The 25,599-nt window shown below is 41.8% G+C and overlaps 1 protein-coding gene across 15 annotated transcripts in view; it reads right to left on the minus strand.

Annotated features, from left to right (window-relative positions):
* Positions 1 to 25,599, minus strand: part of Asph (aspartate beta-hydroxylase) — a 205,420-nt gene that overhangs the window by 64,722 nt on the left and 115,099 nt on the right. For 14 of the 15 annotated variants that reach the window (XM_021161304.2, XM_029476172.1, XM_021161305.2 and 11 more), the window contains 4 exons: positions 20,578 to 20,663; positions 16,020 to 16,106; positions 10,202 to 10,352; positions 8,174 to 8,310 (listed from right to left, as the gene is read on the minus strand). In XM_021161304.2, the coding sequence (XP_021016963.1) occupies positions 8,174 to 8,310; positions 10,202 to 10,352; positions 16,020 to 16,106; positions 20,578 to 20,663 (461 nt within the window). The remainder of the gene's footprint in view (positions 1 to 8,173; positions 8,311 to 10,201; positions 10,353 to 16,019; positions 16,107 to 20,577; positions 20,664 to 25,599) is intronic. The other variant, XM_029476171.1, reaches the window with a different exon arrangement.

The following is a 25,599-nucleotide window of genomic DNA, read 5'->3' on the forward strand; positions in this document are numbered from 1 at the left end:
TAAAATGATATTAAAAAGGTTTGTATTTATCTATTATTACCATTATCTATCTATCTATCTATCTATCTATCTATTGATCTATCTTTCTAATTACCTATCTAGTTATTACATATACATTTTTACCCACAGCAAAAACTCTTTCAAGGTACATTTTAAGAATTTTAAAATACCACCTATTTCCTTTATCCAAAACTTCATTTTCTACAGTAAGTTATGATGCAAATATATTAAATGGAAAATTCCAGAAATAAAAAAAATCCATGTTTTATAGTCACCATGCCCCAACCCACATGTCCTGTGGAACTATCCTACCCCATCAGAGGTTAGGCCAGCATCCTGAACCTCAGGTAAGACTGCCCCTGCACCCTGGTAGCACCTGCCCAGCATAACTCTAGCTGTTCCAGACTGTCACTCTATCTCTGGCCACATTTCTGACACAAGCCTCCTACACTACCAGAAGCCAGGCCAACATCCTGAAACCCAGAGGGCCTTCAACCAGATCAGAGGCCACACATCACCAGAACTCCAGCCTCCAACTTGGGAGGCAACTCCTATTGGAACAAGGCTATTGATGCCATTAGAAGTCTAGCTCTTAATGGGAGCAGAAGCCTTCTACTCAACTACAGGCCATTCCAGTGAGATCAGAGAAGGAACAGAAACCAATGAAGAAAACACCTATCTAAAAAAGACAAACCCAGAAATTGGCACCTAGCCCTATGATGACCCGAAATACAGATGTCTTAACATCAGTACAAGAACACAACCAACAACAAACCGGGCAATATGTCACCACCAGAGCCCACCCAACCCACTAGAGCAAGCCCTGATTATTTCAACAGAGCTAAAACACAAGAAAAGGTTAAAACTAACTTAATGAAGATGATAGAGTTCCTTAAAGAGGAAATTAATAAATCTTTAAAAGAAATTGAGAAAAAGACAATAAAAAAATTGGAGGAAATCAATAAGTCCCTTAGAGAATGTCAAGAAAGCCAAGAAAAATACAAACAGTTGAAGAAAATGAATAGAACTGTTCAGGTCTTGAAAATAGATATAGAAGCAACAAAGAAAGCACAAACTGAGGGAATTCTGGAAATGGAAAATCTAGGTAAATGAATAAAAACTATAGACACAGGTATCACTAACAGAATATGAGATATGGAAGAAAGACTCTCTGTTGTAGATACAATAGAAGAAATAAGGCCGGGCAGTGGTGGTGCATACCTCTAATCCCAGTACTTGGGAGGCAGAGGCAGGTGGATTTCTGAGTTCCAGGCCAGCCTGGTCTACAAAGTGAGTTCCAGGACAGCCAGGACTGCACAGAGAAACCCTGTCTCGAAAAACCAAAAAAAGAAAAAGAAAAAAAGAAAAAAAAAAGAAGAAGAAATAGGTCAGTTAAAGAAAGTGTTAAATCTAAAAAGTCTCTAACATAAAACACACAGGAAATCTGGGACACTATGAAAAGACAAAATTTAAGAATAATAGAAATAGAGGAAGAAGATTCCCACTTCAAAGGCCCACACAATATTTTTAACAAAATCATACAAGAAAAAATTTCTAAACCTAAGGAAGGACATATCTATAAAGGTACAAGAAGCTTACAGAACACCAAATAGATTGGACCAGAAAAGAAAGCCCCCAGCCACATAATAATCAAAACACTAAACACAGACAACAAAGAAAGACTATTAAAAGCTGCAAGAGAAAAAGGTTAAGTGACATATAAAGGCAGACAGTTAGAATTACACCCAGTTTTTCAACTCTGACACTAAAAGCCAGAAGGGCCTGAGCAGATGTCTTGCAGTCTTAAGAGACCAATGATGCCAGCCAGTACACCCAATAAAAGTTATAATCACCATAGGTACAGAAAACAAGATATTGCATGATAAAGTCAAATTTAAACAATTCAGCTCTACAGAATGTACTAGAAGGAAAACTCTAATACAAGGCAGTTAACTACATAAAAACAAGTATAACTCAAAGAAAGAAACACAGAAACACAGAAACACACATACACACACACAATACTACTACTACTATGACGACGACGACAACTACTACTACTAACAACTACAGCAAAATAACAGGAATTAACAGTCATTGGTCATTGATATCTCTCAATATCAGTGGATTAAAAACACATACGCTAACAGAATGGATATGAAAACAAGATTCATCCTTCTGCTGCATACAAAAAAAAAAAAAACAAACAAACACATCTTAATATCAAAGATAGACACTACCTCAGAGTAAAAAGTTGGAAGAAAAATTTCCAAGCAAATGGACCCAAGAGGAAAGCTGGTATTCTCGTATCTAGCAAAATAGATTTCAAACCACAATTAATCAAAAGAAATGGGGAAGAACACTCCACATACATTAAAGAAAAAAATCCATCAAGATTACATCTCAATTCTCAACATCTACACCCAAATGCAAGGGCACCCACATCTGTAAAAGAACATTACTAAAGCTTAAATTACACATCAACTTTCACACATTGATAGTGGGAGACTTCAACACCCTACTCTCAGCAACAGATAGGTCATCCAGGTCTAAGCTAAACAGAGAAATAGTGGAGCTCACAGATGTTAGGAACCAAATGGACCCAACCTACAAAACATTACACCAAACACAAAAGCCTGTATCTTCTCCTCATCACCTCATGGAACATTCTCCAAAATTGACAACATACTCCATCACAAAGCAAGTCTCAACACATACAAGAAAATTGAACTAACATCTTGTATCCTATCAAACCACAATGGATTAAATCTGGATTTCAACAATGACAAAAACAACAGAAAGAATCTAAACTCATGGAAACTGAACAATTCTAAACAGAATGACTACTGCATCAAGGCAGAAATGAAGGATATTAAACACTTCCTAGAATTCAATGAAAATGAATCCACAATATACCCAAACTTTTTAAATACAAATCAAATAACTTCAAAACAACAAAGATGAAAAACACAATTAACAGCTCATGCTGGCAAGGATGCTGAACAAGGGGAACACTCCTCCATTGTTGGTGGGAGTGCAAGCTTGTACAGCCAATTGGAAATCAATATGACAATATCTAAAAAATTTGGAAATTAATCTGCCTTCAGACTCAGCCAAACCATTCTTGGGTATATACCCAGAGGGTATTCCATCCACTATAAGGGCACTTGCTCAATTCTATTCATAGAAACTTTAGTCATAATAGCCAGAAACTGGAAACAACCTATATATCCCACATTGATGAATGGATTTAAAAAAAAAAAAGTGGTACATTTACACAATGGGGTATTACTAAGTTGTTAAAACAATGACACCATGATATTTGCAGCTAAATGAATGGAACTAGAAGAAATCCTGAGTGAGGTAACCCAGACGCAGAAAGGTAAACACAGCATGTAAGTGGATATTAGCTGTAAAGGATAATCATGCTACAATCTACAGACACAGAGAGGCTAAATAATAAGGAGAGCTTAAGGTGTAATGCAAAGATCTTCCAGGGAAGGGGAAATACAATTGTTTCCTTGAGTAGTCTTGGGGCTGATGGAGATGGAAATAGGAAGAACCAGGTGTTAGTGTGGGCATGAAGGGAGGGAGTACTGGGAGAGACGACTGGACTTGGGGGGCACTTTGGGAGCTAGGTAGAAACCTGGTACAATGAAAACTCCATGAAATCTACAGGGGTGACATTAATAAAGAGTCCTAGTAATGGGGGCAAAAAGTCTGAGCTGGCCATCCTCTGTAACCAGGCAAGGCCTCAAGTGGAGGTATTGGGACACCTACCCACCATAAAACCTCTGACCTACAGCTTGTCATTTCTGCATAATGTGCTGAGACAGAAGCCTAGCATAATCATCAGAGAGATCAGAGAGACTGCATCTAGCAACTGATGGGGACAGATGCAGAATCCAACAGGCAAATATTAGGCAAAGTTCAGGGAGTCCTGTGGAGGAGGTTAGGAAGGACTGCAGGAGCCCGAGGGGCCAAGAATAACACCACAAGAACAAGGCACACAGAATCAACTGACTGGGACTCAAATGGGCTCACAGAGATCAGGGAGCCTGGATGGGTCTAAGGTAGGTCATTTGCATATATGTTATGGTTGTATAGCTTGGTGTTTTTGTGGGATTCCTAACAGTGGGAGCAGGGCTGTAGAAGAGTCACTCTTGGGGTGAGCCAAGATAAACACATTACTGTTGTTGAGCAAAAAAATGCTGTGTGATCAAAAGTAAAATATTCTAGAAAAAGATGACAAGGAGTTGAGGGATAGGTGGATATGGGAGGAGCTGGGAGCAAATACGGTCACAATACATTGTGTGAATATTTCAAAGAATTTCTTAAGGAAATCATCCTGAAGCCAGGTATGGTGGGACAATCCTATAATCCCAGCTCTCCTGGGAAGGTGGATACAGTACAGACACAAGTTCAAGGTTAGCCTCAGAGACAAGGCACGTTTGAAGCTAGCCTGAGCTAGAGGCCCTAGCTACCAAAAAAAAAAAAAAAAAAAAAAGGACACATTTTTTTTCAGCCTCCTGATATGACTCATTCTTTCAAAGAAAAAGTTTAAGTAATTCACTATGGACAAGAAATATGCTGACAGGCACAGATCACTGTTACAGGAGAGGCTAAACCACAGGCAACTAAATTAGAATATTCTGAGTACGATTCATAATTGAACTTCTCAGAGGGAAAGAAAAAGAAAACACCTCAAAAAGACAAAATCTAAAGTTCTAATAGTAGGCAGATATTTCAAGAGTCCTCTGTCCAAAACAGGTCACATGACTGTGTAAGATCATATGCCTATTTTCAGACCAGGAAAAAGAAATCAAGTGTTCTGTCTTGTAGGGGATCTTTTACCTGCATGATTACAGAGGATAATAAGAGCTGGATACAAGCATAGAAGGTAAGCCAGGCTTAGTGGTGCAAACCTTTAATCCCAGCACTTGGGAGGCAGAGGCAGGCAGAGCTCTGTGAGTTCCAGGACAGGAAAAGCTACCAGGGCACCACAGAGAAAGCCTGTGTCAAAAAAAGAAAATCTTTCCCTGGCTCCCATTTTCAAATAATTTTGGCTTGTTTTGTAAAACAAACAACCAATCAACAAACAACAACAATAAAAGAATCCATGGTTTAAAGTATTATCACTGTGAGTAGCATGAGGGAATGTTACATTGTGCTCTCTCTGGCCTGGGATGTGAGCCACTGACTTTTCAGCCTGTTGATACTGTAAATGCTACCTGACTTTGCTGTCAGCATTTGTCTCTATTACCAAACTGACGGATCCAAGGACTACAGAGCTCACGTTCCAATATCCCCGGCTCATTTAGTAATGGCTCAAGGCAACACTGAGGTGTAACACACCTGCAGTGTTCAGTGCTATCTTCATCTTTAGGCATCTATGTGGGTCTTAGAATGTATCCATCATGGATGCAAGGATACTACCAAACCATGAGTAGCACTTCCCAGTAATCAGACTGAAATAGCAACATTTTACTAAGAGTAAAAGAATTTTTGTCAGTTCAGTAAAATTTGAGAAGCACTCTAAATGTTTCATTTGAGCTGAAAATCCTATTTGGAGGGCGTGTACTTTTTCTTTTTAATCAAGTGTGTACCACACTATGGTGCATATATAAATAGACAACACTTGAATCTAAAAACAACTACAAATATCAGATCGCACACTTTTGACTGGAAGGGTACAGCAGAAAGGGTATTTAAAGAACACGGCGGCAGGAAGCCTGGCAGGCTTGACGCTAAGAGCGGGAAGCCATGGTCACGTGGTGCCTGGGGTACATGGAGGTCAGAGGGCAGCAATCCTATAGAGGGATCTGGATCAGTTCAAGCCAAAGGTGATCAGTGTCTTGTGAAAGCATTGGGAAGATGGATCTACTTGGAAAACAAAATGAACTAGTGACTAGGCCCCAGACTGTAAGCTCCGTGAAGACAGAAAGGTAAATTCTGTGTCACTTCAAAAAGCTCAGGTGCTGAGCTTTTTGCTGTGCGTGCATTTAATAAATGTGCACTGACTGCGTGATGTAGCTGCATAAGGTGTGTGGGGCTGCAAAGATGATGCTGAGCTGGGATCCCAAACTGGTGGCAGAGCTTTGAGAAGGAGATGTGGGAGGAGCCTTTAAAAACTACAGATGTGAGCAGCTTCTACCTAACCTCTGTAAAGCTAGTCTCTGGGCTTAAAACGGAACAGAAAACAAACAAACAAACAAACAAACAAAGCCCTAAAACTAAAAATAGGATCATGAACTGATTTTCACATATGTACTCAAAAATCAATGTGAAGCCTTGGCATTAGTTTCTGAAATGACCTTGGGAAAAGAGATAAACACAACAGGCCAAACTTTGGTTAGGGAAACATAGCTCATTAGTTTACAAGTAAGAGGCAAAACCAGAGGAGCACTGCACATTACTTTCAATGTATGAATGCTCCTTTTAAAAGAAAACCAATCAATTGTGTGGTAGGGCAATATCTAAAGCTCTGTGCATCCTGGTACGCTCACCCAAGTGAGAATGCAGTCCTCAGTGAATAAACAACAACATAATATTGGTTTTCAAGGTGAAGAAAAACATTCCATGTTTCTGAGATGGGATGAGTGCACTTGAGGAAGATTTTTAGAAGGTAGGAGAGGGAAATGCAGTTAGATGCTGGTCAAAATGTGCTCGAAGCCTGTTGAAACCTGCGACCTTGCTTGTGCTTGGCTCCCAGGATGGACTTTACTGCGCTCTTTAGACTGAAATGGGGGATGAGAGAAGGATACTGGAAGGAAGGAAAAGAAAGAGTTGGAAAACAAGAGTGAATTTTACAAGGAGAAGAAAGAAGGCAGTGAGGGAAGGACGGGACATACACGTAGGAAGGATCCCTAGACTTCCGTCTTGTGTCTCCAATGGTTTGTTCATTTTTATATTCACCTGATCCTAAATCACTATGACATATAATGTTTCTTTTAACCAAATCCTGCAGGACAGGGGCCACTGGGTATGTTAGCCGACACCCTGTCCCACAGGGACTACGTTATAGCCTAGTGCAGGTCTTTTCTATACAATACACATTTGCAATGCTGTAGTGTCAGTCCACCATGCATGTATTAATGATGTCATAAAAAGCCAAGGTCAAACTTCTGATCTCCCCAAAACAATCAAAATTATGACAAAGGTAGAAAGACAATAGCTTCAAAATTCAATGACATTACAGTTAAGCACCAAGAGCAACAGAGTCAAGTGCCTCTTTGTGAGCAGGCTGAGGGGGAAGCTGCTACTGTTGACGATGTTTCCAACACAGAAGAGACCCTTCTGTTACACATCCTAGCTCACTGAAGTAGCATTTAATGTAAAGTCGGCAGCTTGGAAACCACTGATCCAGAGGCTCAAGTTAAAGAACGAGGACCCTCGCCTGTCTTTGTTTTACAGAGGGGTTAGCTTTTTCCTGCTTCAAAGTGCATTCGACATACTGTTTGCTTTACACCAAATAAACTCCCTTGTTGCCTAAAGGAACCAGTTTTCTAGGCTTTGTGATTTTGAGCTTATCTATTAAAATGTTCACTATAATGCAGAAATCCTTTGAAAGCCATCTTGGCCAGAATATGGGAATATCAATGGTATAATCTACTACTTTTGCCTGAGAGTCTCATACTGCAACACTTGAAAATAGTATATTATTTACATTTATTAACCTCATCATTGACTTCATTCTTTTTCCTATCACAACAAAAACCCTTAAAAACTTGACAATACAGACTGATAAAAATGAAGCTCAAATAAAAATTAATTAAAATTTAAATCTTTGTTTAATCAAGATATAGGGTAAATATGGTCAATATACTTGAATAGTCTTTATGGGACCCATTGCTCTGTACAATAGAGGCATGACACTAAAGAAAAGCAAAGTAAGAAAAATCGGTTATGGTGGCAGTTGAAAGGCTGAAGGTGAAAGATTACCATGAGTTTGAAGCCAGCCTGTGCTAGCTGTGACTTTTGGGCTCCAACAGGGAGTGAAGGACAGAGAAAGCAATGGGAGAGCTAAGTCCAGATTGTTAGCCATAATCATGTACATGCTGTTTCATTCAAGATAAAGAGGACAGAACACAGTGTATATTACATGTCATTTTCAATCAGCACTTAGAGTTGTCTACAGATAACTCAGTGCAGCTCAAAATACACCAGTGCTTACCTCTTCGTAAACCTTCTTGGCACTGTCGTTGTCTCCCAACAAGAGGTATCCTACGCCAAGGTCATTTTTTAAGGTAGTATCACTAGGGAACAGCTGAACTAGTCTCTGGAGGGTAAGTAGAGAACCTCTCATGTGACCTAGTGTTGGAAAATGATGAATAAGATTAAAAGTATTATGAATAGAGACCACAAGAGAGGATTCAGCAGATCCTGAAGAACAGCTTACATCTGAGATCCTCTATGAACAGATCAGTGAGTCCCAAGTAGCATAGCTATAATGCTATCTGTAATTGTTCTATGTAGATACTAAATACGAGATCCATCATAAATTGTAAAGACACAGTATTTTCTGAGTCAATTCACATTTACATTTTTTTTATCTTAGGTTCTTGAGAAAATGTCTGTTACCAATTCAGGTGAAACATTTTTGTTTTATTAGCTTTGAAATTTTAGATGGAGTATAGATAATAGAAAGCCTGAGTTTGGGTTGAGCCGTCAGTATGGGCACCGAGGGCCGTGGCACCAGTTTCACTGTGCATGCCTTCTCTAACAGAGGAGGCAGAGACAGAGCAGAGGAGACATTTTCCAGTACTATGGGAGCCTCTGGTGGACAACAGGCTATGGTGCACTACATGGCTCAGGAAAGCCCAGCTGCTGTTCACTTGGAGGCTTAGACAGAAACAGTCTGAGCCCACTGTCACTGCTCATTGTCACAATTGCAAATTGGAAACACAAACTGCAAATGGGGGCGGGGCTGTGCTAAGAAGACTAGCATTTGCAATAAGTAAGTAAGTAAATAAATAAATAAATGAATAAGAGAAAAACCTACCGTGCAGAGATTAATGCCTGCAAAGGGGACTATGAGGAGGCAGGTGCAGATTCAGTCAGGGAACACAGCTACTGCTTAGCTAACATAAGCAAATCTGGCCTGTTCACTCTGGGGTCTGTGTCCCATTGCTGGGTAATGCTATTCCAAACAGGACTCCGAGTGGTTTGCCCAGGCAGTGCTTCCCTCTCTGGTGCAGACAGCAATGGTGCCAATGGTGCAGGCACCTCCTGCAGACACCTGCTGCTGTTCCTCCACATCTTATCTGGATCTCCTGTTGTACTGTGAGGAAACTCCATAACTCTGCAATTTCAGGATCTCTGTCCAGTTGCCTCAGAGCCTTCTTACGTTACCCTGTCTCATTCTCACCTCAGCCGAAGAGACTATACTAAAAACTAAAGGATTTCCGTGGAAGGTGAGACATCTTCACAAGATCAAGAGACCTTGATCTCGGGCTGGGAGGCAAGAGAATCTTTCGGTATAAAAATTAAGAGGGAACCAAAGACAATCCCTTTAACTCTAAGTTGAATAATTATTTTAACAAATTCTCAAAAAAAAAAAACTCCCAAAATTAATGTAAAAATCCACAGTGACTTTGTATGCATTTATATGCATGTGTGGGTGTGTGAACAGAGACTAGAAGATAACACTGAGTGTCTTCCTCAGGAGCTGTGAGCTTATATGCTTGTCTGAGAAAAGCTCAATGACTGGAAGGCAGGCCAGCCTTGTGAGCATGAAGACATGTGATACCCAGAAACCAAGCATAAAGGCCACACATGCTGGCACAGGCATGTAATCCCAGTGCTTTCGAGGCAGCGACTCATAGCTTTGGGACTAGAAAGCCAGCCAGTGTAGGCTATGTGAAGTGCTCCAGGCCAGTGAAGATCCTGTCTTTAAAAATAAGGAGAAACGGCATCTAGGTTTTCCTCTGGCCTAGACATTCATAGATGTTTGCTTCTGTACATGTATGAGTGCACTTGTGTGTGAACAGACAGACACACCCATACACAACCGCCCCATATACACACACATGAGGGTGCACACAGTTACTGAAGCTCGGATTGGTTAAATAAAGAGAAGTTGTATTTAAGTCAGACAAGGCAAAAGGCAGGCTTCTTCTCAGGCACCTTGACATTGAGAAGGCACCATGTGGCTGCCACTGAAGGCAGTCATGTTTCCCCATCACCAAGTTCAGCTTCTCACCTAGAAACTGCTGCCGTTCTGACCTTCGCTTCAAGCTCAGCTTCACCAGGTCTGTAGGGGCATCAGGCAGGTCGGCTGCCTCCTGGTAGGTCTCGATGGCCCTGCGCAGAACCTCATTGCTTCTCTGCTTCTCTGCCAAGTCATCTTCACACTAGAGGTGGCCCCCAGATGGATCAATATGCCATTACCTCAATGCTTGTCATTTCCCCCAGAGATCCAATAACAGAGATCTTTTAGACATGCTTTTTAAAAAGACAACTGACCTTTTCTTTATCAAATGATACAAACAAAAGAAAGCAGGACAAGTGTTGTTTCAATAACAGGAAGAAAAGTCTGCTGCTAAGTTACAGATGAGGAAGAAGACTATACAATCAAAACAATAGGGCTGATGGGGACAGACATTTGGGAACATTAGACATACAGGACTCTAATCTATGGTCTGTTTTTCAATTTGTGTGTCCAGTGACTCATTCATTTCACCCATTAATTAATTCATTTAACAGCTCTTTTCAGAGGGCCAGACCATTCTACCTATGTGTCACCCTAATTCAATAGATCAGGGTGAGATCTTTTCTCGTCGTTCTTTGATTTAGTAAGGGACAAAATGACAAATACAAACAAAAGTGTTGTGCATAGAAACAGCAGGTTGATGCATGGCAGGTGCAGAATGGGGAAATTAGCAGTCTAGTCAAGACAATTGGGGAACTTCAGAAGAGGGGCCAGGGCATGTTTAGTATAAGAGACAGAAAGAGAGAAGATGACTTCAGGGTATGGTGTGAGTGCCTACCTGACTGAGCTGTCCTCCCCTGGGAATGCAAAGAAAGAACAGAGACAGGTCTGATAAAGCATGGAATCAGGAGTTCAGTCTTTGGTATACTAAGCCAAATGCCAAGGGGAGATAAACACTCAGAAGGTGCACTTCTGGGTGTGGAGTTGGGGAAAAGTTGATTGCTAAGAACACACACATAGGAGCTGTCAAGGATGGAAGTGGTATTTAAAGTTGGCAAGCTAGAAGAGTCATGAGTGTAGACTCAGGAGAGTTCCAAGAACTAAATCTTAAAATTATCCAATGTTTCAAGCTCATTAGAGGTTAGGAAGGCATATTTTCTCCCACAGGAAAATGGGATATGGAATGAGTTACATGGGAGGAAAACAACAACTCAGCAATGTCCCAGAGGCAAGTCTAGATACAAAGGTTGTAAGAGGAAGAGAAGTATGCTCTGAGTGGCCACCAAGTCAGACAAGAGGAGGATTGAGAAGAGAAGGTAATGGCCTTGTGGAGCCTCGATGGCCTAGCCATCACTGTTTCCATGAGATTGTTGAACAAACTGGAGCAGTGTCAAAAGAACATGGGAAGGATGTGGAGGGGCTAGCTTTAACAGGAGCCAGAACACGTGTGAGCAGGTGAGGGGGATGAGAGCCCAGCATCATAAGGATGAGAGAGCACATCAGGTTTCTCAGTGGATGCAAAATACCCACCAGAAAGGGGATATCCAAAGACAAAAGAGAGCATGCAAACACAAGATGTCGTCCAGTAGGTGAGAAGGCAGGGGCATAGAACAGTTCACACCTGCCAATGGACGACTGCAAGGTATCATGGCAACTGTGTGAGAGCGCAGAGTCTCTGGATACTTTTATTTTCCTAACAAAATGCCCCCAAATTCATAACTTGAAACTAAGAATTGGGAAGGAAAGACCAGAGACAGAAAAGTAGGGAGGATGTGTAAGATGGTCCTCAGTAGCTCATCAGAGTTTACAGACTTTCATTTAAAGAAAACTAATAGCAGTTCCATGCTGAACGTATTCTATGAAATTTTTAATCAGGATATGTAAACGTAATCACTATTTAACATAAACTGTATGCTGGGTTAATGTATAAAGTCTGAGAACTTTGGTAAGAAAAAAAATCCTCAAAGCTCTTCCCTCAAGTGACAAATACTTTGTAAAAGCCAACATCTGTTGATAAAGTCATTTGTGAGAAAGTTCTCAGAAAACAGCACATCTATAATGTAACATGTTAACACACATTCATTAGGATAAGGCGCTCAGGATGACAAGGGCTCAGTGGAACCAGTGAGTAAAGGTGGGATCATTAGGGAGAAAAATTAATGACACAAATTCATCCTTCCTTTATGGAAAGTCACATCAGACCATTCAACTACCTTTTGGAATCCACAGTAAGCTCACTGAGCAGATTCAGCAACCAGGACAGGAAATCCCATGTCAATAATCTCTCCTAGCTACACATTGTCCACCAGCTATTTGTAGCCAGCGTTTCTGCTTCTTTTTGGCTATAGTGAATTAACTTCCAAGATCACGAATATTGATAGATGACTGAACAGAAACAATGCCCCTGAGCTAGGGAGTTCTACGGACACCACCAGGTGAAACCTTGCCGCTTGGGGTCTGCAGAGCTACCCAACAGACCTGAAGACTCTGCAAGATTAGTGGAAGGACAATGCTGGTCTCATTAATCCTTAGAGACAGGCATCCAATCTCTTAAAGTCAGATTGGAAAGAGAGAGACATGCAATCCATGTGTCCAGGACAGCTCTGTCACACAAACTTTTGTGGATGGACTAATTCACTCAAACTTCCTAGGGGGCAATGTCACTTTGTACCTCAGAGCCACGAATGGCTTGTGAAAGATAATAAAATGAATTCAGTTTATAATTTAAGACTTCTGTGTTCACTGTTTAGGGAACTTGCACAAAAGTGATTTTTAGAAGGATATATTAATAATGATGTAATCAGTGGTAGTTGAAGGATACACACATTATAGTTTTATTGGATTTCATGCTGACTATTTAGTATCTCTTGAGAAACTGCAAAGAAATTGGTTAATTTGCTAACTGAGAATGGGGAAAGTCAGAATGTAGTCTTCCCTAAGAAAATCTGCCTACATTTATTTTTGAAAACTCTGACAAATTTAGTTTCCTTTAAATTACTCGATTAAAATTTAATTTATCATGCTTAACTTTTGTTTTATGCCACATTAGTGTTAATATCAATAACATCTGTAGCATAATAGCTTAGAGATTAAAAAAAAATACTGCCTGAGGCCCACATCTCAAATTGCTCCTGTGAAAGAAGGCACACATACAGCGACCACCACACTCCAGAGGCTCCTGGAACAATGATTACAATCTCGTACAGAGAAAACTTGGAAAGTACAAAACATTTATGCCATAATTAACATCTGCACAACCATTCTCTCCTGTTAGTGGGCTTTCCGTAAGCAAAGGACTTGATATTAGTGACAAAGCACATCACTTGTCTGCACATTCTGGATCTTAGCTATGTAGTTTCCAAAAGTTAGAGGTGTATGGCCCAATTCGTTTACCAAAACCACACAGTTGCTAAGCAATAAACCCGGTAGGTATCAAGAACAAGGGAAATTTATTTGTATTAAATGTCTTACAAATTTAATTTATGTATATTTAATTAATGAAAATTTAATGAATTAGTCCCCAATGGGATAAAAAGAATCTGAGCATCTTCCTTCAATTCAGAACAAGGCCCACTGCCTCCCTGCAGATGTTTTACTACCTGTGAGGGTCACACACAAGGGAATACCACCTGCTTCTCCTTGCTCCACTAACTTCTGTAGCTCTCTCCCATTGCTGCCCTGTGACTGGTCATCTCCTTCTTCCCCAAGGGCGACTGCAGGAGCTTCACACCTTGACAGATTGAAGCACCAGCTCTGGCTTTACTCTTGAATTCCAAATTTCACAAACCCAGTGGGCTCCTTGATACAATCACACAGATATCTGAAAACCACTATAACTGCAAACTTCAGATCAAAAGCAGACTGCCGATTTCAGCCTCTCTTCAAACTCACTGTTGCACTTGGTCAGTTAGCTGGCATCATCTTCTCAGCTGTTCCCAACACCAGGCACTGGTCGACTCTTCTCCCGTGACCCTTCCATCTAGAGTCCTTTTAATCTGTCTCTGCCTTGCCTGCTCCATGGCCAGCCCACAGTCCACACCACAGTCTACCAGCTCCCATGCACACAACATTGTGACTGCCTCCTACTTCGCAAGCATCCGATTCTGCTCTCACAATCCATTTCCAACTGGCAGTCAAAGCAATCTTTCCAAAAGCCCACCAGGCAGTCAGTCACCTACACATGTAACAGCCTGCAAAGGTTTCCTCAGGCACAGAGAACAAGAGCTGTGAGGTGCCTCCTGTGTCCCCGGCTGCCCCACATTCCCAGCATGCACCTCTTTCTGTTCCACTTTCTGACGCCAAGACAGCTGTCTATCGGCTTCCTCTACCTGGACAGTTCCTTCCACAACCCTGACACATCTCAGCTACTAGCTCTTGTTACTGTCACTCATATCACCTGTAACCACAGTTTTTAATAAGTATGCTCTTAGAACCCTGCTGCCTTTTTCTTTTGCCTACAGAATGCGTTGTTAGGTATAATGACCTAATATATTTATTCATTTTTAATACTTTCTAAGATTCAACAATATATTCATTTATAAAATTTTCCAAGGCTTTACTTAAATATTACCTTTCTGATGACCCTTTCTGGTAGTCCCCTCACATATCTACTGGCTGTTCCCTATTTCCTTTATTCCCTATCTGCTGACAGTCACCACTTGCAAGTGTACACATGGTACTGCCTTACCTTACCCAACCTCTTTCCTTCACACTGGAACTTTGTGAGTACATTTTTGCTGAGGAACATATCTCCAATACCCAGCAGAGCCTGACACACAGTGGGCTCTCACTACATTTCCTCAGTGTAAGTCGTCCTCAGGTGTTCCTTCTGCTATATTGGGAACTTTTTAAAATTGACTGTTTTATAACAGTCAGCACCTCAGAACATTTCTAAAGCTTGCTGTCTGAGAGAGGGCAAAACAGCAAACAAGCCCTTATAATACAATCCCTGCAGCCCAGAGTCTGGCCTCCTCACTCTGGCCCACAGCATAGGAGGCCACACCCTTTGCCTTCCTCATGCCAGGGTCAGATGCTCAGCAACTAGAAGCCATTCCTGTGGCCCAGGCTTGCCTGTGTTGTTCAAACCAGGCAATCCCACGCTGGGCACTGCACCTCCCCTTACTTTTCTCACGGCCAGCCCCAAAGAATCATGTGAAACCTTCCTTCCAGGTTTGCCTTCCTTCCTGCCATCTTTCCTGTGGCAGTGTGCAGGGACCCCACTTCCTATCTTTAGGTCAGGAATAGAATAAGTCATTTTATTTTGAGTCATATCTATATCCTCTTTTGTGACCATATCTGACTATCACACACATGCAAACTAGACATTGCCACACAGGTGGGTTCGTGAAGTTGCAGGTAAGTGTGGCAAGCCTTGTGACAAGAGTTGGAAGATGACAAAACACAGACGAGGAGGTGATGGCGAAAGAAAGGAGGAGGGAGGTGGCTGGTAAGACATGAGTCACACCAAAGAAACTGCCAAGAAACAAAGTGCTGTCCATGTCACATTTCAAAAGGTCTCTCCAAGGCAGATTTACACTCTTTAGTCACACAACAGTGTCTAAAAGCTCCAAGGAGCCTGAAATCAAAACCATAAGGAAATTCATAGAAGGGAGATACACTGACACAGGACCAATGGCAAGGTAAGTCATCTGGGTGTTACGAGACTCATTAGCACACAGTATTGAAAACAACCTTAAATAAAACGGCACTCCCAACTCTGGGGATGTATGTATACACTTGGGAAACTGATATAAAGAAATTATAAGAAGAGCAGAAGAAAAAATAAAAGCAATACAAAAGATTGAAAAATCTGATTATATAAAACATGTGAATGCCAGAACAGTGTTCTGATGAGATGGGCCTAGTGTACCTGCGCTTTGCCATATCTTGCTCGTGGGCTCTGAGGGTACTTTCGAACCAATTCTTCAAATGCGTTCACTGCTTCCTCAATTTTACCCTGTTAGGGAGGTACAACTGCATAAATACAATGCCACGGAATAACGATACTTAAATTTGTTATTTAATAAGTCACCAAAGAATTGTTTAGCGTTCTTTTTGAGTGCCAAACAGAGTAGCCCACTTAAAAAGAAAGAAAAACCCCGAGCTATGTTAAGTAACAAACATAAAACTGTAATAAGTGTTATAACCTTAATTTTTAAAATGATGTGTGCTGATAATGATGAAAAATGAATTTTGTTGAAGATGACCACGTTTTTCTCAATCTACAGAGTCTGCACACTTCTTTAATGAAGATGTTTACACTTTATGTGGGGGCAAACACTACTAGCAGGAGGATCCCTTGGGCCTGTCAGAGGGAACAAGGCATCACCTTAGGTTTGAAGTGTCTGGAAAGCAGGAAGAATAAACAAGGAGTCTGTGAGGGCCACTTGGCCACGCCACCGCGCACTGGTGGAAGTCAGGGTCAGTATGGCTCGTCTGGCTGAGTGGGACACATGGCTGCCTCTGTGACATGCATGAGCTCTTAAGTGCCTTCTCTGAGGTTCTTTAAAGATAAATACCATCAATGTCCTATGGAGGTAGGGTGTAACACATCACTGCTAATTTCCTGAGTGGAGAAATGAAGGCTGAAAATGGGTTTGTGATGTTGGAAGCAAGGTGTGAGAAAGAAAGGTTCCAGGGAGACTGCTCATGCCAAGCAAGCTCCCAAAGCTGTCAGCATTCCTTGGCCCACAGCTACATTGCTCTAATCCCTTCTTCTGTCTCCACAAGGGCTTCCTTTGTATCTGGCTGTCTTTACTTCTGTCTGGACCAAATCTCTGTTTACCTTTCAGGAAATGATACATTAGGGCCGTTCCCAGATAGCCCATGAAAATCTCACCTAGAAAGACCCATTTTTAAGATGTTTCCAAGGTAACATTTACAGGTCCCAGGAAAACAGGATTATCTCTTGAGGAGATCATTTTTGAGTCTACCAGTGTGGGCTTAGCTACCCATGCATGCAGGACCATACCAGCATAAATCTGGTGCCTTAAAACAAGAAAACGTTGTTCTTTCACAATTCTGGGCAAGTGGATGTCAAAATGTTTTCTCCAGAGTCCCCAGGGGAAGTCCAGACCTTTCTACTTGCCAGTGTTCATTGGCCCCAACATTCCTACTGCCATCAAATTGTCTCTGTGTGTCTCATTCTATAGCAAGTTTTCCTCTCTTAAGCAAACATGACTATACTTAGGGACTAAATAGAGACTCCAGTATAATCTTGACCTCTAGATCTTTAAGTCAATCACATTTGAAGGACCTTTTCTCCGAGGAATGAAACCTGTACAGAGTCCAGTTTGGTCATCTTTTGGTGGACTCTCTTCAGCTTACTCCATATCCAGCATTAATCGCCAAGCCACTTTCATGGCCACTGTGTTACTAACAGACCCCAAACCAGAAGTACCAGATTCATAACAGATTTTACAGCATATTGTTCTTCTTTGGCAAAAGTAGCATCCCATTTTGGCTCTCCTAGGCATCCTTTGGATCATCTCAAGCCATGGGGTGTGTGGCTGCCATTGAGAATCACCATAGCTGCTCACACGTGCATTGACTGTAATGTTGATGTGTCTGTTTTCAGTCAGCTTATTTTCCTTCAAGATCTTTTCTAGCTACTAACACTGCTACTCAATACATATTCTGATTTTTAAAAGCACACATTATTTATAATGAATTGCCTAAAAATGATCTGTCCCTTAATGTAGCTTACTTATACATAGACAGTTCACTGGAGTGATGCATACATGAGCCATGCTGTTTTGGCATGAAGCCAGATGGATGGCAGAATCCACTGGAGAGATGTGGGAAGTGTGGGATGAAGACCAGTTACTATGTATCCAGACATACAACAGAGCATTGCATTATGGGCTTGGTGAAGATGGCCATTACTCTGAACATATATTCTAGTCACTTCTGTTTCTCTCATTCTGCCTGAAAAGAAGTGGAGGTGTCTTTGTCTGTAGCATGATTCAAAGTTTGTGGTGTGGGCGACCTTTCCTATTTTTATTTTAGTATGGTTTTGTTATATTTTCTTACACCCCCACCTCCTATAAAACAAACAAACAAACAACCACCACTAACAACAACAACAAAAACAAAGGAGAGTAAATAACCTACCTCCTCCCTTAAAAACCTTCATTCATATTACCCCTATAATAATAATTTCATTACAATAAAATACCATTATAAAAAATAATTCCAAAAAAATGAATTTATTTCATTAGGTTATATCAACCCCTGTGTGTGTTAGGGGTAGGGATAAAGGAAACTCTTAAATAACACATTATTTTTAACAATTTGATGATTCAGGGACAACAAGATGATTCAGTAAGCTAAGGCACTTGCCACTAGGCCTGACAATCCAAATTCGATGCTAGCAAGTTGTCCTCAGATCTTCATAGTTTGTGCCTTCAGGGTAGGCCCATGTACATGTGTGCACACACACAAATGTATATGCACACAATCAATGAATAAATAAATGTGCCTTTAAGGCTTTAAATTTGATTATTCAAATGTGATGTGATTTTAATCCATTTTTGGATGAAACATAAAAAGCAAGCATATGCTTCCCCTAGGGAGGAATGTGGATGTATGACATAAATGAGGCTGTACTAGCTGTCTGGGACACCTTTGCTCAGCCCTCAACGATTCTTGTGTACTGAGTTGTAGCCTTTGAAAATGCTAGCTATAGCCAGGCAGTGGTGGCGCACGCCTTTAATCCCAGCACTTGGGAGGCAGAGGCAGGTGGATTTCTGAGTTCCAGGACAGCCTGGTCTACAAAGTGAGTTCCAGGACAGCCAGGGCTACACAGGGAAACCCTGTTTCCAAAAAAAAAAAAAAAAAAAGAAAGAAAATAAAATACTAGCTATAAAAACAATCATAAACAAGATTTAATTATTCTGATGGTTTTGTCACAACACATCTGGAGAGAAGGTCACATGTGGCTGCTCTTCCTGCCTCTTTAATGTGCCCTGTTACAAGCTCACAGAGCTCCTACAGGAAAACACCATCATTTCTCCAAATGAGCAAGACTGGAGGACACCCTGTGGACCAGGCCAGTACTTTAAATCCCTGTGATTCATGAGCTCCTTAGTAACTCAGCCCACGTTTTTCACTCATTATAACCACAGAAAACTCCTTCTTTAAAATCCTTTACTGATGTTTTAGCTCCCAAGATACCTGTACCACCAGCCTCCTGCATGTTTGCATGCGTAATCTGTCTGAAGCAGAGAAGGTGAAGGAAACACACCAAGAGAAGTGTGAATCCACACCCCCAGTCACCTCCCCCCAAACACACACACACACACACACACACACACACACACACACACACAAAACAAACAACAACAAAAGCCATAGATGGTTTTGCTTTATGAAGTGAAACAAAATAAATGCAGAAATCATTCTATTGACAAAACTCTAGGTACAGTGACTCCTCACTGTCGACAGCATCCTCTTGAGTTGGTGTTTCTATGTGCTGGTGACCAGGGTTGGCCAAAGCTCATCTGTGAAGTCCTGTCCAATGCTGGTCAGGAGCCTTTTGCTCCTGCTACCTCTAGTAAACAGGTAAGAAGTGAAAACGTATCCCACTTCTGTCCCTGACTTGTGTACTCCTGTCACTGCTATCTCCTGGCTTGCTTACTTTCTGGCCACCTCTTTGTAGCTAATGGCTGTTCAATAGAAGTGCACAGGCCAGGAAAACTGATGACCAGTACATACCCTAAACTGAAATAAAATCAAAAGAAATTTTTAAGAAAAGCAAGCAGATAATTAAAGATCCTAACTACAGTATAATAAATATATTGTGGTCATTCTTATAATATATTATATGACTATGTCAATTCATTGTTTTCAAAAGCCGGACCATCTGGCAAGAAACGAGAACATTGCAATTACTTGGTGACAGAGCAGAGTTGTCACGAGCTCTCTTTACCTAAGTGAGGAGAACACTAGACCTGTGAGTTTCACAGCCACAGGTGCTGGAGAAGACTCTGGGTTTGCACTGGCAGGCTACAGAATTAGCTGCTTGTAGGAATACAACAACACAAATGTCTTCTAATTTGAGCTTTACAAAAAGCAAGAGGGATTTAGGACTACTCCCATCATTTCACTTGTTTAAACGAGGAAACTGAAGCCCACAGTGGCCAAGTGGTTATGGAATCCATGTAATTAGCACTCGATGGGAGGGGGGGGGCTGACACCAGGCCAGAGGTCCTGTGGTTCATTCTCTTCCTCTGTGGCCCCTGGGTGCAGTTCTGTTCCACATGACCCGGTTCACATAGAACTGTGTTGAGGTGCTGGGAGAGCCACAGATGGTTTCTTTCACATTTACTATTGTTGTTGCCATCGTTATTATACTTCTCACAGTCCTGCAGTTCCCAGGTTTGTAACAAGAAAACCATCGTACACTCTTGTGAAAAATAGCAACCTACCCTTTTCCGGAGCTTTTCTGCAGCATCCAGCTCAGCCTTAATTGTTTTATCAAATTTGTTCAGAAGTTTAGGCTTCTTCTTCTTAACTGAAAGGAGNGAGAGGGGGAGAGAGAGAGAGAGAGAGAGAGAGAGAGAGAGAGAGAGAGAGAGAGAGAGAGGATTTCCATTTAATTTGCTTTTTGTCAATGCAGTTATTTAGAATAAGGCTGAGAAGCCAGGTTTTGCTGTCCAGCATGTAGGTGCGGTAACAAGAGTCTACCAATTCACCTTCAACCAGTCAGCACAGAGTGGGTAACCCCTAGGAAGATGACGCCATCTTGCAGGCTATCCTATACTACATGGCACAGAAATTCCTTGTACAAACAGAATGTGGCCACCATTTTGACAGTCAGTAGGTGAACCTTTCTAAGAGTGTGTACTCACTGGCTGATTAAAATCTTAACACTGTCAGACCCGTTCTGGTGATTTGTAGGCAGCGATCTTCGTCCTTCTGTTGTCCTTGCCTTGGGATGACAAGAGCCATACTCATACTTGACAGGAAAATCTATCACAGAAAGCCACAACTACCCCGCAGATTCTATGTTTCTGCTAAATGAGAATACCGCAGGCTTCGTTCTTCTTATTCTTAGCACTATTTCTTATGCCAATTTCTACATAAAACATCTTTTCTTATGTTCCTCAGCTGAAAATACTGCTATGCTTTCATTCAAAGCCATGTGACTGATAAAGGATTCCATACTGCTCAGCTTGGGAGCTCTCTCCCCATCTCTTCCTTCTTCCTGAGGCTTCTGTCTTCGTCCCTGCCCCTTCTCTCCTCCACCATGCACATGTCTTTGATGATCTCTCCCCCATAGAACTTCTAGCATCCTAGTCATCTCTGTGCTTACTAAGCCCAAATCATAAACTCCTGCAGGGACTCACTATGTCTTAAACCAAAGCTGAGGTTTATCCTTTACTTACTGCATCGCTTGGGGTGCTGTGTAAACCCAAGAAAGCCCTTCTCCTAAGGGCATGGCACTCTGCAAGCATGAGGGCAGGCCTGCTGGGGCACACTTGCCTGCACCCCTGGAAAACTCAGGCACAGAGAATTCCCTGAGAGCCCAGCTTGCCAAAGACAGAAGCTTGAAGGATAAAGCAGAAAGTTCCAGATAGAGAAGGGACTCGCACCTGGAAATGCTACACACTAGGATAAAAGAGAACAACCCAAAGATGAACATTCTTTTCACATTAAACTTACAAACCTGTTAACCTTCACCTTATTCTGGGACAAAGAAGGGAGACTGTTTCCCAAGGGCCCGTGTATACACTCACATCCCTCCTCCTCTGCCTGGGAAATCAACCTCCTCTGTGTATCACTTGCCAGCTTGTCGTGGGCTCCATCAGCATTTAAGGATGCTAAACTCCCTGTCCCTTTACAGCAGACAGACCAACCATCCAAACCAAGCCTATCCATTTCCGCTCACCCTCCTCTTTCCAGTCCCCTCATGATGGCACTTCACCAGCTACCCTCTCAGTCCTCTGGCTTCCTCGCCTACCACATGGGCAAACACAGGCCTTCACGGCTGGCTCTGCAGATTTCCCCACTGTGTTCTCGGTGTCACCAGGCATGAAGCTCAGGTTAATATGAGATTTATTTAGAAAAAATAAATTATTAACAGTCTGGGGCACCCAGAACAGTCTACAGATAGATAAAATGCCCACTAAAGAGTCACATGTAAGCACCCTAGTCACACAATATTTCCATAACAGCACAAACATGGAGAAAATATTAAAACCTTATGGCACCTACCACGAAGAATATCCTCTGCCCCAGATTTCATACTGAAATTCAAGTTTTAGCCTATCATGGTTAGTTTTATTTTTAAATATTTATAAGCACGGGGAAGTTTTCTCAGTTGTGGAAGTTCACCCTATGCTGATTATGGAGGCAAATGAACAAGCTGCAGGGATGAGGGTTCTGGTTCCTGTCAGGACAAGACGCAGCAAACCTTCTCTTGCTCTCTGTACCTCAAGATTCTCATCTACAAAGGAGAGCTTCTGCTGGGTCTCCTAAGGTCTCTTCAGTCCCAGAAAGCCCCTGTGTCTGATTTTCTTCAATTTAATCATGTTACTCAAGTTCTTCCCCATCCCCATGGCCTAGGGATTGAGCCCCAAGTCTAACACATGCTAGAAATGTGCTCTGTCACTGACCTGTATTCCTTTCTTCTTGCTTTCGATGTCTTTAAATTCCCCAAAGACAGATTTGAACTCATTCTACATCCCAGGCAAGTCTTGAAGTTGTAGTCCTCCTTCTTCAGCTGTCTGAATACCTCAGAGTATAGACCTGCACCCCAGGCCCAGCCACCGAGCCTTTCAAAGTAGTTGCATAAAGAACTGGGGAGAGGGATGGTTATTTTTGTTGAATTTGGATCACTTAAGGTAGTTTGGGAAGACTGTCAATATTATAGCAGAGACGTCTATTTTCCTATTGCTGTCAGCACAGGTCTCTTTCCAGAAGTACAAAGAAAATGAGCCTGCTGCACTTCAAATCTTTGCTTCCTTTACTATGCTGTAGTTGGGGTATCAAGACAAATATAATGAAAAAGAACAGCAGAAGGCGTGGGCGAAGCATTAACATTAAATACTCAGTCTGCATAAAAATTAGTCATGGCCCAGCAATGGTGGAGGCAGGTAGATCTCTGAGTTTGAGGTGAGTTTGGTTTGGTTTGAGTTTGGTTTGAGTTTCAGGTCTATGGAATGAGTTTCAGGACAGCCCAGAAACAGTTTCACAGAGAAACCCTGTCTCAAAAATCAGCCTGGTCTACACAGTTGAGTCACAGGACAATCAGGACTGATACACGAGAAAACTTATCTCAAAAAAAAATTAATCATGATTTTCCCCCCATTTCACTTTAGGTCATAGAAAATGTTTCTGAGTGTGCTTCATGGCAGAAGCTGGCCACCTAAGAAGACTTAGAATCTTCACACTTTACATGAACTGCTTCACCCAAGACAGCATGCAAAACAATGTCTCCAACAAAAACAAATTAAAAATTAGGTTTTCTACCCATTTTCTATGCCTACAGTGTCATACTGTTCTGAGGACCTTTCTGAAACATGGGTGGTTCATGCTACTGCATTATTCAAAGTAATCTTGTTGATCCCAGAATATCCAAATCAAAGCCCAAATTCCTTCAAATGTCCTGTGCTTTGAATGATATGCATCACATCAGACATCAGATTTTCTGCTTATGGAATTCTATCAATATACAAAATTGTTTTGGATTCTGCAGCATTTTTATTTAATTTTTTATTAGGTATTTTCCTCATTTACATTTCCAATGCTATCCCAAAAGTCCCCCATACCCTCCCCCACCCACTCCCACTTCTTGGCCCTGGTGTTGCCCTGTACTGAGACATATAAAGTTTGCAAGACCAATGGGCCTCTCTTTCCAGTGATGGCTGACTAGGCCATCTTCTGATTCATATGCAGCTAGAGACACGAGCTCTGGGGGGTACTGGTTAGTTCATATTGTTGTTCCTCCTATAGGGTTGCAGATCCCTTTAGCTCCTTGGGTACTTTCTCTAGCTCCTCCATTGGGGGTCCTGTGATCCATCCAATAGCTGACTGTGAGCATCCACTTCTGTGTTTGCTAGGCCCCGGCCTAGTCTCACAAGAGACAGCTATATCAGGGTCCTTTCAGCAAAATCTTGCTAGTGTATGCAATGGTGTCAGCGGATTAGTGATATTCAGCCTATAATTGTACATGGTAGGTTAGGAGTAATATCTGGGAAGAAGTGGAATGGTCCTGGAATAATGGGAACCATAGCTATCCCCAGGCAAGGGTAGCCATCTAGGCAGTGGAAGAAGCAGTTGCTCTGTAACTCAGGCACAGCTGTTGGGAAAGGGGGGCTGATGGCACATGTGCTTTATTTACTGCAGATGGAGTGTGCCTTGCTCCTATTCCTGTGACAAGCCCCACAATGATGGACTTCTACCTTGAACTGTGAGCTGAAACAACCCCATTTCCCCCTTAGGCTGCTTTTGTCAAAACATTTTATCCCCACTACAAGACAGGAAATTAAAGCAGTCTGTAAGTGGTACCTCTGTTTTATATTATAAGCGAAAGGACAGACATATTCTAAGGTCTGGTGCCACAACTTACCAATTCTTGTTATTAGTAAAACATGAATTTTCTAGACTTCTGGTGGGCTGAAGGGGTGATGCTGCTCAGGGCCTACAGGCTCTGACCTGCCATCTGCCTGTGCAAAGATGGAACCTACTGATGCCAAGCTTGCTACAAGAGCCAACAGAGTCCGGCGCATGCACTCAAATGATCATAACGTTTGCAAAGGAAGAACACAAACTATAGCACAAAAGACCAGCGCAATGATAAGACCTAGGCATTGCCGCCCTGACAAAGGATTCTACAGGTAAATAGAAGCCACACAGAGGCACAGAATCTGCTTCTGTCTGGGGCTGCCACTTTGACACACTTTGATTACTAATTAAACACAGACATTGATTTCACTGTGTGACTGTCTCCCACAAACCCACTTGAAACACTGGGCTTATTCTAGGGAACTGTATTTACCTTGAGCTTCTCTGCTGTTGTGCTTCCTGGAACCAGCAGTCCTGCCTTTTCCAAGATGGCCTAGCTCTATTTTCATCCCCCAACACTTACTTGTGAAGTTTACATTTCCTGTATGAAGCCTTCAAAATGTGCTTCAAAATGTTCAGTCGACCATAACCGGAAGGACAGAAGAGGAAGACAAGAAAAAGAAGCATGCTCAAATGATTTCCTATAGAACATCCCAAGGAGAGCACTGTATTTCCCATGTCTTACTTCAAGTTTTTAGTGAATTTAGTAGACCTGTACAGATAAGACAGAATATAGGCACAGCTAAGCAGGAGCTTCTAGCTTTGTAAAGTTCAGCTATTTTTAGTGGGATATCAAAACTTCATAACACAGCTGGCTTGCTAGCTTTTCTCTCTTCTCTTCTCTTCTCTTCTCTTCTCTTCTCTTCTCTTCTCTTCTCTTC

The sequence above is a fragment of the Mus caroli genome, chromosome 4, assembly GCF_900094665.2.
Source record: "Mus caroli chromosome 4, CAROLI_EIJ_v1.1, whole genome shotgun sequence".
Taxonomy (NCBI): domain Eukaryota; kingdom Metazoa; phylum Chordata; class Mammalia; order Rodentia; family Muridae; genus Mus; species Mus caroli.